This window comes from Vombatus ursinus, unplaced genomic scaffold (genome assembly GCF_900497805.2).
Source record: "Vombatus ursinus unplaced genomic scaffold, bare-nosed wombat genome assembly UNPS02004573.1, whole genome shotgun sequence".
NCBI classification, from domain to species: domain Eukaryota; kingdom Metazoa; phylum Chordata; class Mammalia; order Diprotodontia; family Vombatidae; genus Vombatus; species Vombatus ursinus.
Genome location: NW_020944351.1, coordinates 3,441,908 through 3,458,179, shown reverse-complemented (window position 1 = coordinate 3,458,179; position 16,272 = coordinate 3,441,908). Strand labels below are relative to the sequence as shown.

The 16,272-nt window shown below is 43.8% G+C and overlaps 1 protein-coding gene across 1 annotated transcript in view; it reads right to left on the bottom strand.

Moving 5' to 3' along the window:
* Positions 1–16,272, bottom strand: part of MBNL3 (muscleblind like splicing regulator 3) — a 47,251-nt gene that overhangs the window by 21,742 nt on the left and 9,237 nt on the right. Inside the window, exons 3-4 of the mRNA XM_027837942.1 lie at positions 5,862–6,062; positions 4,466–4,702 (exon numbers count right to left, since the gene is read on the bottom strand). Of these exons, the coding sequence (XP_027693743.1) occupies positions 4,466–4,702; positions 5,862–6,062 (438 nt within the window). The remainder of the gene's footprint in view (positions 1–4,465; positions 4,703–5,861; positions 6,063–16,272) is intronic.

The window sequence follows — 16,272 nt, the reverse complement described above, 5'->3', positions numbered from 1 at the left end:
GGCCTCAGACACTTACTGGCTGTGTGACCTTGGGCAAGTCACTTAACCTCTGTTTGCCTCGGTTTCCTCAACTGTAAAACGGGGTTATTAATAACAGCTACCTCCCAGAGTTGTCGTAAGGCTCAAATGAGATAGTATTTGAAGAGCACTTGGCACATAGTAGGTACTATCCAAATGCTAGCTATTATTATAGATCCCATCTCTGTCACTTATTAACCTGTGTGACTTTGGGCAATTGACTTCACTACTCAAGCTCTCAGTCCCATCCCAACCACCTATAAAAGAGAGGGGCAGGACCACATAACCATTAAGATCCCTTTCAAGTTGAAATCTCTGATCCCACGGTGACAGTGAAAATCTACACTGTACCACAATACAATTGACAAGAATTGGACTTCACTAATTGACTCCAAAACTGGACTCCAATAATTGACAATTGGACAATAATAATTGAAGCCCACTTAAAAGGGGTCTACTTTCTTCAACTATTTTGGAAAGTAAATTTAACACTCTTCTTTCCCCTTTGCCCATTAAAAAGACATCTCCCCACTCTAGTCAGCGGGCTGTGGAAAAAAACCAAAAACGTTAACAAAAGAGAGGCTTGACAGAGGTCACTTGACTTAGGAGACAGGCAGGTCCTAGGCCCAGCATGGTCACCACTAACCACAGGGCCCTGAGAAAGTACTTCAGCTCATCCGTAAGGTGGAGCAAAGATTCCCTCCACTCCTTACCCCACAGGGACTTTGTTAACTAAGTCCTCTGTAACTCTCAAGTGCTGACTGCTGTTATCCAAGTGCGTTATTGACCTTATTTTCATTCCCATGCTTTTCCTGTGGCTTGGGACATTGTGAATGAGCAGCCATGGCTTCTGACCCTCTTTAGCTCAGTTTTTAACTCACACTTGGAAATACCTATAAAAACCCTACACACTGAAGGTTTCTTGTGAAAATGCCCAGCCAGTTGCAACTTCCTTGGGAGGCCAGAATTCACAGGGCATTGAGCCTGCAGTACACTCACCAGGCAGGCACCCTAGGGGATGCCTGTGTGACCCATACGGTGTGAGAGAGAGGAAGGAAGTGGGAGGGTCCCATTGATTTCCAGGTGGCACTGGAGCGAGGCTTTGAATCAGTGGTACAACTCTCAACGGGGCCCAGAGCCTTTTCCTTTTGAGCCATCCTGCCTCTCCCATATCATGTATTATTTTGGAAATGGGGGATAATAACCACACTTAGACTCTCTCCCTCCCAGGGGCCATTATGAGGAAAGTGCTTGGGAAACTTTAAAGTATAACTCAGAGCTATTATTATTCACGTTAGAGACAATGCAGCATAGTGGCTATGGTGTTTGGCCTGTGTTCCGATATCTGACACTTACTAGCCATGTGATCCTGTGTAAGTCATTTAACCTCTGTGGTGGAAAGGACCCAAGGGAATACTTCATTAGTTGTGGCAATGTTTAAGATGGCGAATTCTTAATAAAAACAAAAGCTGCATATTTTCAAATGCTCCTTAACGGGCCTGACGAGATGTTCCAAGTTGTTCTGGCTACTTTTCCATTTATGCATCTTAACAGCCGAGGCCATTTTATTCTGCACCTACTCCTCTTTCAAAGCTCTCAGGTCTTTGCTTCTAAGACTGGTACAAACTGTTTAAAATCCATTATCATACTGCTAGCAGCAAGAAGAAGGCAATTTCCTGGGACTTATTTTCTAAGTCATAGGCTGCTGATTTGTAATCTGCATTTGTAGTGGAAGTTTCCAAGGTGAGGAAATCACTGACCCTTCCCTTATTTGTGAGTAATTAATGTTAACGATAACACTAATAAGATGCTTTTTGTTTGCTAGTCATTAGCATCAGCTTTAGAACAGCTCACATTTCTTAAGGTTTGCAAACGCTTTACATTTTTTATCTTTTTTGACCCTCATAACGAACGTGGGAGGTAAGTCCTAGGTATGTTGTCCCCATTTTATAGATGAGAAAACTGAGGTTCATAGAGGGGAAATGACTTGCTGAGGGTCACATGCTTATGAAGCACCTGAGGTAGAATTTGAGCCCAGGTCTTTCTGACTCCAAGGCCAATGCTGTAGGAATGATGTCATGCTGAGAAAACTATCTGGGAGTGTAAATCAATCAACACATTTATTAAGCATCTACTTTGTGCCAGAATGAAATAGTTTTGACTTTCAAGGGGCTAACATTCTAAATCTTTAGCAAACACTAACGTCAAGAATTTATTCAGTCTTTCTGTTATGATCACAAAAAAAGCAATGGCCTCAGAGCCAGAAAACTTGGCGTGCGATTGTGGGCAAATCATGTTACCCCTCCGAATCTCAATTTCCTCATCTATAAAATGGGAGGAAATCATACTTGGACTATCCATTTCACAGGGTTGTTATTTGTTTCAAAGGCTACTGCTATCTGAAAACAGACTGATTTTAAAAAAAAAAAAAAGGAAAGAAAAAATCTTTCTCTCCCCAAACACACACTCACCACCCCTATTGCACACAACACACCACCAAACCTCTGTGATGATGAAACTGCCCTGAAATCAATTATGTGGATTTCTGACTTTGAGCTCAGTATTCACACAATTGGTGAAATGCAAACTTTCTAGGCAAAGCAGGCCGTTTTCTGGAGGTCCAAAGCCTTCCCCACAAAGACAGGCAGCCCCCTTGCAGAGGACAAATGGCAAAATCTTTCCAGACAGTGACATGCAGGGCAAGAAAAGGGAGCCCCAGGTCAAAGGCTGCCTAACTGGGGTCCCTCTGGGGGTGGACAGCTGCTGGAGTCCTAATTAACAGGCAAGGAGCAGCGGAGGGCCAAGGAATGAAGGCTGGGTGGCATGAAAACACAGCAATAAGATGGACCATGCAGCCTTGGGGGTGAGGGAGGGGGAAAACCACGAAGGCATCGTACAATATGGCTTTTCAAGGGCTAGGCATGCATTGCATGGGGCATTCACTCTGGTAAATGCCCCATGCTAACTCTGTTTGTCATTCAGCCCCTCTCAAGCAGCTTAGAAGTGAAAAGAAGTGTGGTCAGATACCAATGAGTTTTCTGAAAGTTGATTTGTAAGTTGGTACAAGGAGGTTCAACACGCTTGCACAATGTCACAAAGATTGGTGGGTTTTTTAAATGCTTAAAAAAATTTTTTTTTTTTAGAAGATAAAAACAACCCTCCACTTCTTTTGCGCAGGATGTCGAAGCTGCCTTTAGAGGTAGGACAAACAACAAGGGGTTTAAGGAAACTGCTTCCTGAATTTTTTTTTCAGCTTTCCTGAGTTAGAAACATTTTTTTTCTGGGTTCATTGGGTTTGGTTTTTTTTTTTTTATTTTATTTTTTTTTTCTTTTTCTTTTTTCTTTTTTTTTTTCCCAGAGCCTCATACCGACATGCCTGAGAGGATTCCTGCTGGACAGCAGGTTTCCTTTTGCTCCCTTTTCCTCCAGGGTTAAAAGATCTCAAAAAGTTAATGAATAATGTAAACTCTTTCCCAAAGCTGGGGAATGCCGTGACACAAAATCCATAAATGTTTTAGAACAACTAGCTGATGGGCATAGAAATAGGGGTGATTAGTTGTTGGGGACCCAGTCGCATGAATAAAACATGCGTTAGTTTGATTTGAGGATCAACTAGCACTTAGTAGTAGTTTAGTAGTTTCCAAATCAACCCAAAACAAAACAAGTCCGTTCCAAGCTGAGGTACCAGGGCCGCTAAACGAGTTTTTCCAAGCTGGGGTACCAGGGCCGCTATACGACGCAAGGAATACAATGAGTATCTTCTAGCTCCCCAAAAGGACCTGGCATCAATCTTTCCACGAAGAGAAGGCCACCTGACTTGTGCATGGCGGGAAAGGGCCCACTGCTTAAATAAACAAACAAACAAAAATCCCCATTACCCTAGAATTTTGACTGCATTCTCTTCTGTCATCTTAATAATAATCTGACCCTTAGAGACTCCAAAGGGTAAGGAAGACTGGCTCCCTCTTCAGAATTCAGGACCGTTGGTTTAGCCCTATTGGCCTCATGAATAGAGGCAAGAAAAGTCCCCTGTAGGGTACAAGGCACTCTTGTTTGGGGCTCACCTTCAGTGGGCTTCTGTTTCTAAGAAGAGTAGATCAGGGGTGCCCATAATAGTGTTGCTTTGATGATTGCTGTTGTCACCATGGTGGGAAAGGCCTGCACCACTGAATGGTACAGCACTGAGGCCATAGAAGACATCACTGTTACCTTTGGGACTGGGATACCTAGGGCAAACCCCTCTTTCCAGCACTCACAAGAAGGGGCACTGGGAGCAGGACGAGAGGGAATGAGGTGTAGACAGCGGGGACCAGGTTGGGACTCCTGACCATTCTGTTCAGTCCTTTCGATTGTTCTACACTATGGGATAATGAATGTGCTTATTACCTTCTTTAAAAAAAAAAAAGCAAAGAAAACAAATGTCCTGGGACAATGGGCCCCGCCTTACCATTGCAGCTGCAGCTGTCTGGTTAGCCTGGTGTTGAGCTGCCTTGATTTTGGCTTGCAGGTGTGCAGGGGGATGAAAGTACTTGCATTTCTCCCGAGAGCAGCGGCCTTTGATGTAATCCATGCACACTGTAACAGTGTTCTCATTTGCGTCTATCATGGCAATATCGACAGGGTGGGCATATCGACAATCATTCTCACCTCGGGTACAGTTTCCACGTTGAAATTCTCTGCAAACCTTAAAGAAAAAGCACAAGGAAGATTTTGACACATACATACATCTTTTTGGCCTTCTTGTGTCAAGGCAACTGAGTAATGGGATGGGTGACACACTTCAATACAGAGTTGCAAGCGGACAATGGCATAAAAAGAAATTACTTAAGAAGTATGGATAGACACAGACTTTCAGTTCCTGTAAAAAAGAAAAGAAAATTAACATGCCAATCTCCCCCAACACTATTTGTTGAACATGCATTGTCTTGAGGCCTGCATTTAATCTGCGGTCAGGACCAGAAGCCTTGTAATGTTTGCACACAGTAGCTATTTTCCTAAGGGCTCTGATGAGTTTTTATCTCACATCAATGCACTACTGGTTTTTCACAACAGACCTGTGAACCATGACTGCCTTCCATGACATCGTGTCCGATTAACTTTCATTATGAGACTACAATGTGTTCTTAAGAGGTCGCCAATAAGGCCATCTTGGTAAAGAATCAACAGTCTCTTGCTTTGAAGTGATGGCTAATGACACGTAAGGGATAACAGTGGGGCTTCAATCAGGCCAAGTGCAGGTGGACATTTCATTTGGATTTCCCTTCCTAAGAGATTACGGGAGGATCTCTAGGGCATTGGCCTTATGTTGGGTCAAAGGCTTCATTTAATTGATCGTAAGGCTTAGCTGAGTGATTCTGTTTTCAAAAAGGGCTGGCCACATGTTTAAAGAGGGTGATGTGGTTGACAAGTACTCAAGTTCTAGTTTGAATCAGAGGTTCACTTACAGACACAGTAGAACTCTGCTGTAATGTTGGTGCCAAGAGACAGGCAACATACCTGCATTTGAGATGGCCCATGTTCCATGGAGAAAGATTCACTATCAATCACCATGTATATCAGGAAAGAAGGTCTATGATAAGGCAATCTCTTATACTTCAATGGATCCAAGATCTTGGGAAGAGGGAAGCTTTCTCTAATGGGATTTTTATCATAGGAACTAGAATTTAAAACATGCTCTCAACTCCAATAGTCTGAAGGTGACTTTAGCAGTGGTCCACTGCCATGGCATTTTTTTTTAACCTTTGTATAAGCGAATTTCAAACTATTGAGTTCTGAAAGTCGCGTGCTTTCCATAAAAGACAACGTATCCTTTAACATTAGGGGTTTTCTTTCTATACAAATACCTCCAGTTTATCTGTACGCATCAATTTCTGACCAGCAGTGCCTCCTGGTACTGTGACAGGTGGGTTTCCAGACATCAGCACAGGCGCATTTGGTAAAAGCTCTGCAGGAACCAAGCCCATCCCAGGAGAAACATGACTTAGATAAGGACTGAAAGCCATGGTGGGGCTAGTCGCAAGTGATGGAGTCACAGGAAATGTAGTCTGCATTTAAAGGAGAGAAAAGGAAAAAAATGTCACAGACATCTGGACTTCAATTGTCATCAATATTACATATAGAGGTACCCTTTTACCCAGGGCCAAAGACAATTTTATCATCCTTGCCTCTGATTCATTCATTTTCACATTAATCCTCAGACATGGGTTGCTTTTAACATGGCAAATATCATTATTTTTAGGGGAAAAACACACTGATGATGTTTCAGGCTTAATAATCTAATTAAGAAAGTACGCCAGGTAATTGCAACAACCCTGCAGCAGCCAATTAAACCCCCCCTTACTGAGTTTCTTCTTTTCAAGCTGTTCTCTCTCCCCTAATAGCAATGTCACCCACACTAACACATGCCTATGTATTACCTTAAAATGTTTTGATGCTTTCCTTCCCTCAGATGCAACTAGACTGACCCAGATCCATATCTAAGATCTCTTTTGTGTCCCTCATGATGCTCAGGTACACAGTGGGTGCTTAATAGACGCTTACTGATTTGAGCACTATTTGTCAAATACCTACTATATACTGTGAACACAAAGGTAATAATGAAATAGCCCCTGCCCTCAGAGAGCTTACATCCTACTGGAGGGAATCAACGTGTACACAGATGAATTAGCAAGGGTTCTACATCTTCTACTAATATTTCTACACTCTGCTTTCTATTGGAGTTCTTAAAGGGGACTTGTGTTAGTAATAATAATAATAGCTCCTGATCATAAGGCATTCTATGGCTACAAAGTACTTGCACATCTCATGTCATTTGAGCCCACAAGTATTGTTGGGTCCATTGGACACATGAGGAAACTAAAGCCCAGAAAGGAGGAGTGACTTGGCCAAGGTTGGAGAGCTAGGCAGAGGCTGAGGCAGAATGGGAAGAAAGGTCTCTGGGGCCCCAAGGCCAAAGCTCCTGCCATGATTAGGTCCTGGCTCAAGGAGGTCTCAGAAATAGTCTGTGTGCGATAAGAGTTGGAGTCAGTCCAGGAGGGACTGGACAATGGTATGGTAAGGAAGACCAACTGGGATACGTCCTGGATTTGGATATACAAAGAGTTGGGGCAGGATCTATGATCTTAGATTTTACAATTGCCTACAATCTACAAAGGCAATCTACATGTGCCTTTGAGGGCAATCTTATCCTCAAATAGTTTCATAAAAACATGTATATGTTTTTATATACACATACATGTATATATGCATGTGTAAATATATTTAAATATATGTATGCATGTAACACACACATACATTTTTTCTTTTTTTAAGGAGAGGTAGTGTGGTATACTGATTTAGGATCAGAGGACCTGAGTGTGAACCGTGGTTTTGTTATTTACTACTCATATGGCCCATCTTTCTGTGCTTCAGTTTTGCCATCTGTAAAATGAGAGCAGGGGTTTGAACCAGAGGCTCTGGAAAGGTCCCTTCCTTTAGAATATCAGTGATCCTTTGAGGTCTGTGCCATGCTTATACATGAGGCTTATTCTCTAGTTGTTCTGTGTGTGTTCTTGTCTCCCTAACGTAATGAAAAGTTCTTATGGGATAAGAGTGTGCTTTTTCCCTCTCCTCTATCACTGGTGGCATAAGACCCTCTGGGCTGAGCACAGAGCTCGGGCTCACTAATCAATCGCTCCTTGAACCATGGAGAGAAAATAGGCAACATGCAGAGGAGGAGTGGAAAGAGTATTGGATTTTGAGCCAAAAGACCTGGTTTCGAATTCTGCCTCTGCTACTTTGACCATCTAATAAAAGTCCCTTCCCCTACTTTAGGGCTCAGTAAGATGCCACTTTAAAAGGAAAGGTTCAGCTCAGATGATCTCTAAGGTCCCTTCCAGCTCTGACATTCTCTGCTAATCCCTGAGATGTGAACAGAAATTTCCTGAGTGAAGAGTAAATCTCGGTTAAATATAGAACTTTCCTGGTGGTAACAGTGCCATGAAACTGGGTGGAGCAGGGTAGGAGGCAAAGGATTCTCAATAGATGTTAATAGAAGCAATCTAGTTTTTGCTTGCTTTATTGCAATGCCAAGCTTAGTTAGCTCCACCCTCCTGCCTGATAGTTCTTATCCAGTTGCCCAACAAATTCACTTCTCAAACCCGTGAAGTGGGACAATCCCAGCAAAGACTGAGGCAGTTGTCTGCCTACACAGTGGTACTGTAATGGAAGGCCAACAGGTCCCCCAACATCTGCCCCACCAGCCTGCCATATAGTTATGTGCTCCCAATCCCTTTGGGTCAGACATCAGAAGAGTGGGGTGGGTGAGATGGGAAGGGTGTTGTCTCCCAAAGGTCCCCACACATCATTGTTGGGAGGGCCAAATGAGAGAAAGGATACAAAGGAACCCAGAATGTCTAAACTGAATTGACCCTTAGGGGTCATTTATTCCAATCCCCTCATTAAACAGAGGAGGAAACTGAGGCCTCTGAAGTGCCACGGGAGCTATGATTATTACCTGGAAGAAGAAGGCCTTCTAGTCCTTTACAATGGGCACACCAGCATAGATGAGTTGATCAGATTAACTAACTAGAAACCAGTTCTCATTTAGGCAGCCCAGAGGGAGCTTAATTTGAATGGGATGAGGTAAACAGGGAAGTCTCCTCGGGTTAAGGGCAAGCTAGAGAAAGGGATGGGAGCAACAAACCTGGGTGAGCAGGAGGAAGAATGGAAGCGTAGGCTCCTGATCAGTTTTGCCTACCTGCAAACCTACCTGTGGACTAAGGTGATGTGACAGAATGACAACAAATCATGCCAACTCCCGAGTATGGAGCATTTCATACGGTGGATCTCCTTTGACATGCTCAACACCAACCCCTGCCCCATGGGCAGTCAGTGAAGGCTTATCTTACCTCCACTGAAGAACCAATGGGGCCTGACCACGGTCTCTCAGTTGGTCGAGTTAAGGCATGGAGCTAGGACTCTACCGTCTCCTACGTCTTCCGAATGAGGTTGATAATTCCAGGAATGAGCTGATGTGGCACGTATATGATTTAGCAAGACAGGAATCTCTTGGAAATGGCTAATCAGGCATTCTGAAGCAATAATGCTGACATTAGCAGCCAAACTACTGATGGATATCTATTCTCCCCAAACATCCAAAGTCTAAGGTGTTGCCATGGCTACTGTGAACCACACAAAGGTATGTGCTCCTACCTTCTCATGGTGAATCTTTCAATGAAGAAAGACAAATCAATTTTCTTTGCTCAGACTCTCTGTGACTGGCTTGTTAGGAACATCTTTAACTTTCTTAGTCATTTGAGTCACCGAGAGAATTATGGTTAAGGGGCCCTGGGGATGGATTTTTCTGAACGAAAGATAGTTGTTAAAGACTATATTCTCCTTGGTGGTGAGCCCTCTGCCCGCTTTCCTTCGCCCTTGCCACCTGACTAGGAAAGAAACACCCAAATACAGAAGCAAGGATGTGAAATTGCTGGCAGTGTTTACTTAGAGGACCGAGTCAGGCTGGGGGATGCTTCTGCCATCCAGGCGTGAGAGTAATGGTGCAAGTTCATGAGTAGGCCATACACAACCAGCAGTGACCAAGGCTATAAACCAGGCATCTCAATGAGCCCAAGACTCAGTAGGTAAGGAGAATTCCACAAAGTCCTGCTCTTCTTATTCCTGCTTCCCGCTGTTGCCTTTTGAAATCCTAGTCATTCTGCAAGGCCCTGCCCAGGTGCCAATCCTCCATGAAGTCCTTCTCATTTGCCACAGTTAGAGAAGCAGCAGAGAGTGACACAGAATTTTGAGGACTCCAGAGGCATTTTACAGTGGAGGAGACAGGACCAGGAAGCAACTTGCTCTAAATCACACAGCTAGGAAATAGTGGATCGGGGATTCAAATCCAGGTCTTATGTGTTGTACTCGGGTTTTCTAGGGCTGCTTGTATAAGTCTTATTTCTCACATGCCTTATTTGTTCCAAATAGACTATAAACCCCTTGAAGGCAGAGACCACAGTGGAAAGAAAAAGAGTCTTTGCCTGAAGTCCTAGCTACAACACTCCAGGCGTGCCATTTCCCTGAGTCAGAAGATCTGGGTGAAAATTCAGGCTCCATTACCTATGACTTGAATGACTCTTGAGTAAGTCACTCGATATCTCTCAGGCTCAGTCTCCTCAGGTGTAAAAGGAAGAGGTTGGCCTAAAAGTTTTCAGAGTCTCTATCCCCTCTCCCCTTCCAGCTCTAAAGCTGGTGATGATATGATCCTTAAAACTGTTTTGCCTTCCTCAAAGGGCTGTGATGAAGAAAGTGCTTTTATAAGCCTGAAAGCACGGTACAAATGTGAGCTGTTATTTATATCTATATCATCCTCTCCTTCAAACGTTTAGTTCAGAGTAGTTACTTAACAAACATTCATTGAATGAATGAATGAATTAAGGACTACGATTGTTCATTCAATAAGTGAGTTCTCTTTCTCAGCATTACCACTAGTACCGTATGACCATTTAATACTTCATTAAGATCAAGCCTATTGCACACCCATGTAATGCTGTCCATTTATAGTGCTGGGGGTGGGGGTGGGGGGGGGTCAGTATCATAGGGGAAGGTTTCTCTCATGCTGGTGGAATGTTACAAGCTAGTACACTAGGTAGCAGCTGTCCAACTGCTTTCTTTGGAGTGGAGTGCAGGAATCACGGGGCTGACCAGGTTTGCCAGACATTCCCAGTACATGAGCAGCATATAAATTAAACTTATTTTGTGGGATCACAGAAGTACAGCTGGAGGGGTTTCCAGAGGCCATCTGGTCTAACCTCTTCATTTTACTAAGGCCTAGGGAAGGCGAGTGACTTGCCCACAGTCCCACAGCCCCACAGGTAATAAACATCAGAGGCAGCACTGGAGCCCAGGTCACCTGCCTCTTTTCACTGTTTTAGGCTCTACAGCTCCTTCAGAGTTCTTACTTTAAATTATCTGAACATTTCTTCAGAGACAAAACCAATGACCTGAATGACTAAATTGTGGTTCAGAAATTGGGATTCAGAGTTCTGGGTGCATTTTTCCAGTGGTAGAAATAACTTCCCTGCCCCAGCTCTGCTTACTGGGAGGCAGCAGATTTTCCCCTTCCCCACCCTGCAGCATAGGTAGGAACTAGGAGCTTCAAATTCATTTTAAAATGGACATTTCGGGATTCTCACCACCGCCTCTGCCTCAGGGGAGCTGCTGCCTTTCAATGAATTTCAGTGGTTCTTGGACTTGGCCCTGGGTAAAAGCCACAGTTCAAGCAGTCAGAAGGCTCGTGAGTCAAGCTTTAATCCTGTCTGGTACTGATATTAAAGCTCTTACTGTGTGAACTCAGGCCTAATGTGAGGCAGCTTTGTTTTAAAGGAAAAGGCCCATCATTGGTTGATGCTGCACTTTACTCCTGGCCTGAACTTGCCCAGGTATTTGTAAAGGTTTCAGACCACCCCTCAAACTCAAGCTCTTTCACTTGAAATGATGAGTAGACTGGGACAGTCTCAGGATCTCCTTGGGAAGAGGCGATCCAAATGACCTACATGGGACTTCTGGGGGACAAGTAGACCCAACTGCCAGGTGGTATCTGACCCTGAGGGTCACTGCCAGGTCAGTCTGCTTAGAGTAGAGAAGTTTTCAAGGTTTAGCTAGCCCTGAGAGCACAGAATTCAAGCTGAAACAGATCTCAAAGACTAGCTAGTCCAAGCCCAGCATTTTAGAGATGAGAAAATTGAGGCCTAGAGGTTAAGTGACTTTCCTAAGGTCATTTAGGCATTAAGTGGAGGAGGATGGGAATCCAAGTTCTCTGCCACCAACTCTCATACCATTTTCGTCATAGAGCAAACGATAATTGATAATCCATGTAGAATTGGAAGGGGCCTCAGATGCCACCTTTGTTCAACCACTTCGTTATATAGATGAAAAAACTTAAGGCCCAAGGTCACAGAAGTCTAAGGAGCAGAGGTGAGGTTCAAAGCCACGCCCTCTGACATCAACTCTCCTTCCCCTAGACCAAGCTCTCTTCCGGGGCTCCCTTAGACACCAGTATGCCTGGAAAGCACAGCTGTGGGGGACATCCCTATGCTGTCCCTCCTAGAAAGGAGGCAGTGATGGCGGCTGTGGCTTACCAAATCTTCCCAAGGGAGAAACTGTTTGGAAGAATTCCACAGCCTGAAAACCACTACACTGGCTTTAAGACCTGCTATATTTACTACCATACCAGTTAGCTAAACAAACCAATTAGGGAGTGATTATTCAAATGACAAAAGGCTCATTCCCATCACAAAGGGCTCACTAAAGAAGCCCTTTAAATACTAGCTAGCTTCCAGCTTCCAGCTTTCAGTGATTGTCCACCAACCACTCCGCACTCCTCTGCAGTGGTCGGGGTCCTGTTGAGTATGTACAGATGAAGCTCAATTTAATTCAACAAGCATTTTTGAAGGGCCTACTATGTGCCAGACACTGCGTGCATAGTAGTAGGTACCAGGAATACCAAGACAAAAAAATACCCTTCAGTCCCTGCCTACAAAGACCTGACATTTTACTAGAGGATAAAACATGCACATTAGCAATAAAACAACATAAAATAAATTCAAAGCAATTTGGAGGAGGGATTGGGAAAGACCTTATGTAGGTGGTGGCACCTGAGCTGTCTTGAAGGCAACAAGGTATTCTGAGAGGTGGAGGTGAGGAAGGTGGCTCAGTGGATAGAGTGCTGGTCCTGGAGTCTGGATGACTTGCGTTCTAATTTGGCCTCAGACACTTACTAACCCAGTGACCCTGGGGAAGTCAATGAACCTCTGTCTACCTCAGTTTTCCCAATTGTAAAATAAAATTGGGATAATAACAGCACCCCCCTCCCAGGGATGTTATGAAGATCAAATGAGATCATATTTGTAAAGCACTTAGCACAGTGCCTGGCACCTATCAGGTGGTTAATAAATGCTTATTCCCTTCCCTTTTACAGGCTTGGGAGATAGCCTGTGCAAAGGTATGGAGGTGATAGAAATGCCCCATATGGCTGTGGTAATGGGAGAGGTGTTAAATCAGTCTGGAAAAATTGGTTAGTCAGGTGGTGATGGGCTCTAAATGCCAAACAGAGGAAGAGACAGCATTTTATCCAATAGGCAACTGGGATTCACTGAGGCTTCTTGACTAGGAGAGTGGCATGGTTAGAGCTGTGCTTTAGAACATCTGTTTGGCAGTTGTGTAGAAAATGAATTTAAAAAAAAAAAAGGAAAGAAAGATTGGAAGCAGGGAGACAGATCCGGAAGTTCTTGAAACATAGTCTGGGGTAAAAGTGCTGAAGGCTGGAACTGAGCTGGTAGCGGTGTAAGTAAAGGGGCACCTGGGAGGACATGTCAATGACACTTGGCTAACGATTAGCCAGAGGGGATGAGGAAGATTGACTCTTACATTGCAAAACCCAATGACTGGATGGATGGTGGGGCCCTCAACAGAAATAGGCAATCTGTGATGCCTAGGGAATATCCAGGTGGTCATGATCAGTAGGCCTTTAGTAATGTAGGAAGAGATGAGGGCTTGACATGGAGACTTCGGAATCAACTAGATAGAGATGATGATTGAACCTGTTTAAGGGAGCTGATGAGATCACTAAAGGAGATTGAATCCTGATTGGACAGGTAGGTAGAGAACCTAGAAAATGCAGTGTTACAAAAACCTAGAGAGTCAGACTAATGCCTTCTAAATCCCCTTTCTGGCTCTAAATCTTTGATCCTATCATTGTCCTCCTATATATCTGTCCTTCCCTTACCCAGTAACTCATCTAAGTCTGGTCTTTTCATCCCTACTAGCTCATAGAGACATGGTGTTGCCATATCTGCTAACGCATGTAAAACTGGCCTTCTTATCTCCATGGTCCCTAGAAATCTTGGAAAAGAGGGCACTGGAAGAAGGAGACAGATTCTTGGATACTAGTAGTCTAAGGTTCCTTCTAGTTCCAAATCCCATAATTATGTCAGCATGGAAGAAGGTACAAATCCATAATGGCCTGGAAATGGTAAATGAGATGGGAGAAGGTGCTGCATGTTGTTGGATGGCAAGAATGGAATATTTCAGTAACCCAAAGTCAGATCAACAGGATACCTCTTTAAGACACTTGGGGGAAGTAAGGTTTTGGACCAGGACAAATGCTGTTTTTTCCAGGACTATTAGTTCTTGAACACACAGGGAGAGGAAATTGAATGGCCTTGTTCCCAAAGAATGAAAAGGAACTGGTATAGAAAATATTTGAGTGTGACCCACTATGGAATGGTCATCACTATTCAATTAGGTTCCATATTCTTATGGGAGAGGGGAAAAAGAAAAAAAAACCCAAACAAAAACTATCATGTGGTTACTCACTTTTCAAAAAGGGAAAGACAACAAACTGTGGGTGTTAGGTAAAAATTGGAAGAGCTCAAAAAAGGAAATAAGCCACAGGAAGCCTGGAGACCATTTATAAACATCTTATCGGAAGTCCAGGATGAATGTGGGCTGAGGATCAAAAATAGCAGGAGGTGATGTGAGTCACCACGTGGTAGAATACAGAACCCCAGGGACACTGGTGTGAGGCTACCTTTTTTTGTTTTTAAAGGCAATTGGGGCTAATTGATTTGCCCAGGGTCACACAGCTAGTAAGTGTCAAGTGTTTGGTCTGAGGCCAGATTTGAACTCAGGTCCTTGTGAATTCAGGGCCAGTGCTGTGAGATTACTATCGATGAGGCCTTTGTGAAGTGGGAGGGAGCAGGCAGGGTGAGAAAGGATCTTAGACCAGCACACCAAAGGCCTGCAAGTGCTGTCCGCACCCTTTAAATTTGGTGCCTTGGGGATAGCTCTGGACACCCCACCCGAATTGTGGACCTGACTCTAATTAAAGATTCCATGGAAATGTGGGGATCATGAGAAAAAAGGTCAACTTGGAGTTGAAAAGGAAGGAAAAATGGAAGAAACTGGATTAATTCTTTTCCTTGGTCTTTCCTGAGGGAGACATTAGACAAATGAAATCCTGACAAATATACTGGATGGTCTACAACTAATGGAAAAAGTTGATGTAGTAAAATCACCAGGACTGGGACCAGATGGAACCCCACCCAAAGTTTCCAAGGAGCTCAAGATAGAAATTGTTGGCCAAAATGTATAATGCTACAAATGGCCACCATGTCTTGGAACTGTGACTTGAATTTAGAGGAGGGCCTGGGGGTGCTCCTTTGCTTAGAAGGGTTCAGAGAAATTCATGACTGAGAGAGCCATAATGGGTTATGGAGGGAACACAGGAACGCTTGAAATGTATCCCTAACCACTGAAGGTGATATAGTAGGGGATAAGGGAACGAAGGAACAGAGTGTGCCACCATAATACGTTGCTTGGTGTTCCTGTCAGAACAGAAAATCCTGGAATGCATGAACTTCAGTGCAGAAAGATAAGGTATTGCCTTTCATATGGGATTAGAATGCTACTTACCCCATCAATATGGCATGTGCTTTGAGTAATTTTGCCAACAGTGGGGATATTTCTACTTCCACTAAAGTTTTTTACCTCAATGCCTCATGGCATGGAGATGACCCTAGGTTCTTGAGGGCAATGCCAGCGAAGAATGGTCTCTGGCAGGTCCTACCAAACTGAAAAGTATTGCCAATAGCTCAGTGTCAACTGGGAAGGTCTCCAGAGATATGCCCCAGGGATCCAGACTTGGCCCTGTGCGGTTTAACATTTTTATCCATGACTTAGATAAAGGCATAGATGACACGCTCATCAAATTTGCAGATGGCACATAGCTAGGAGTAATACCTAACACATTGGATAACAGAGTTAGGAAGCAAAAAAAAAAAAAGACCTTGATGGATGAGAACATTGGGTTGAATCCAAGAAGATGGAATTCACAATGGACCAATGTAAAGTCTTACACTTGGGTTCAAAAAATCAACTCCCCAAGTACAGAATGGGTGAGTTATGGTTAGACTATAGTTTGTTAGAAAAAAAAGATCTGGAGATCTGAGTGGACTGCCAGCTCGATAGGAGTTAGCTGGGTGATTTGGCAGACAAAAAATAAATGCTAATGTGATTTGGGGCTACATAAGAGAGTCAGTACCTCCAGGAAAGGGAGTGACATTGATGAGCTGGAGAGTATCTAGAGGACCAACACAGCCTTGACTCCATGCCATAGAAGGATCAGCTGAAGCACCTGGGGATATTTAGCTTGAAAAACAGAAGTCCCAGGGGAATTAAGATAGCTTCCCTAAGTATCCGAAGGGCTGTCCTGTA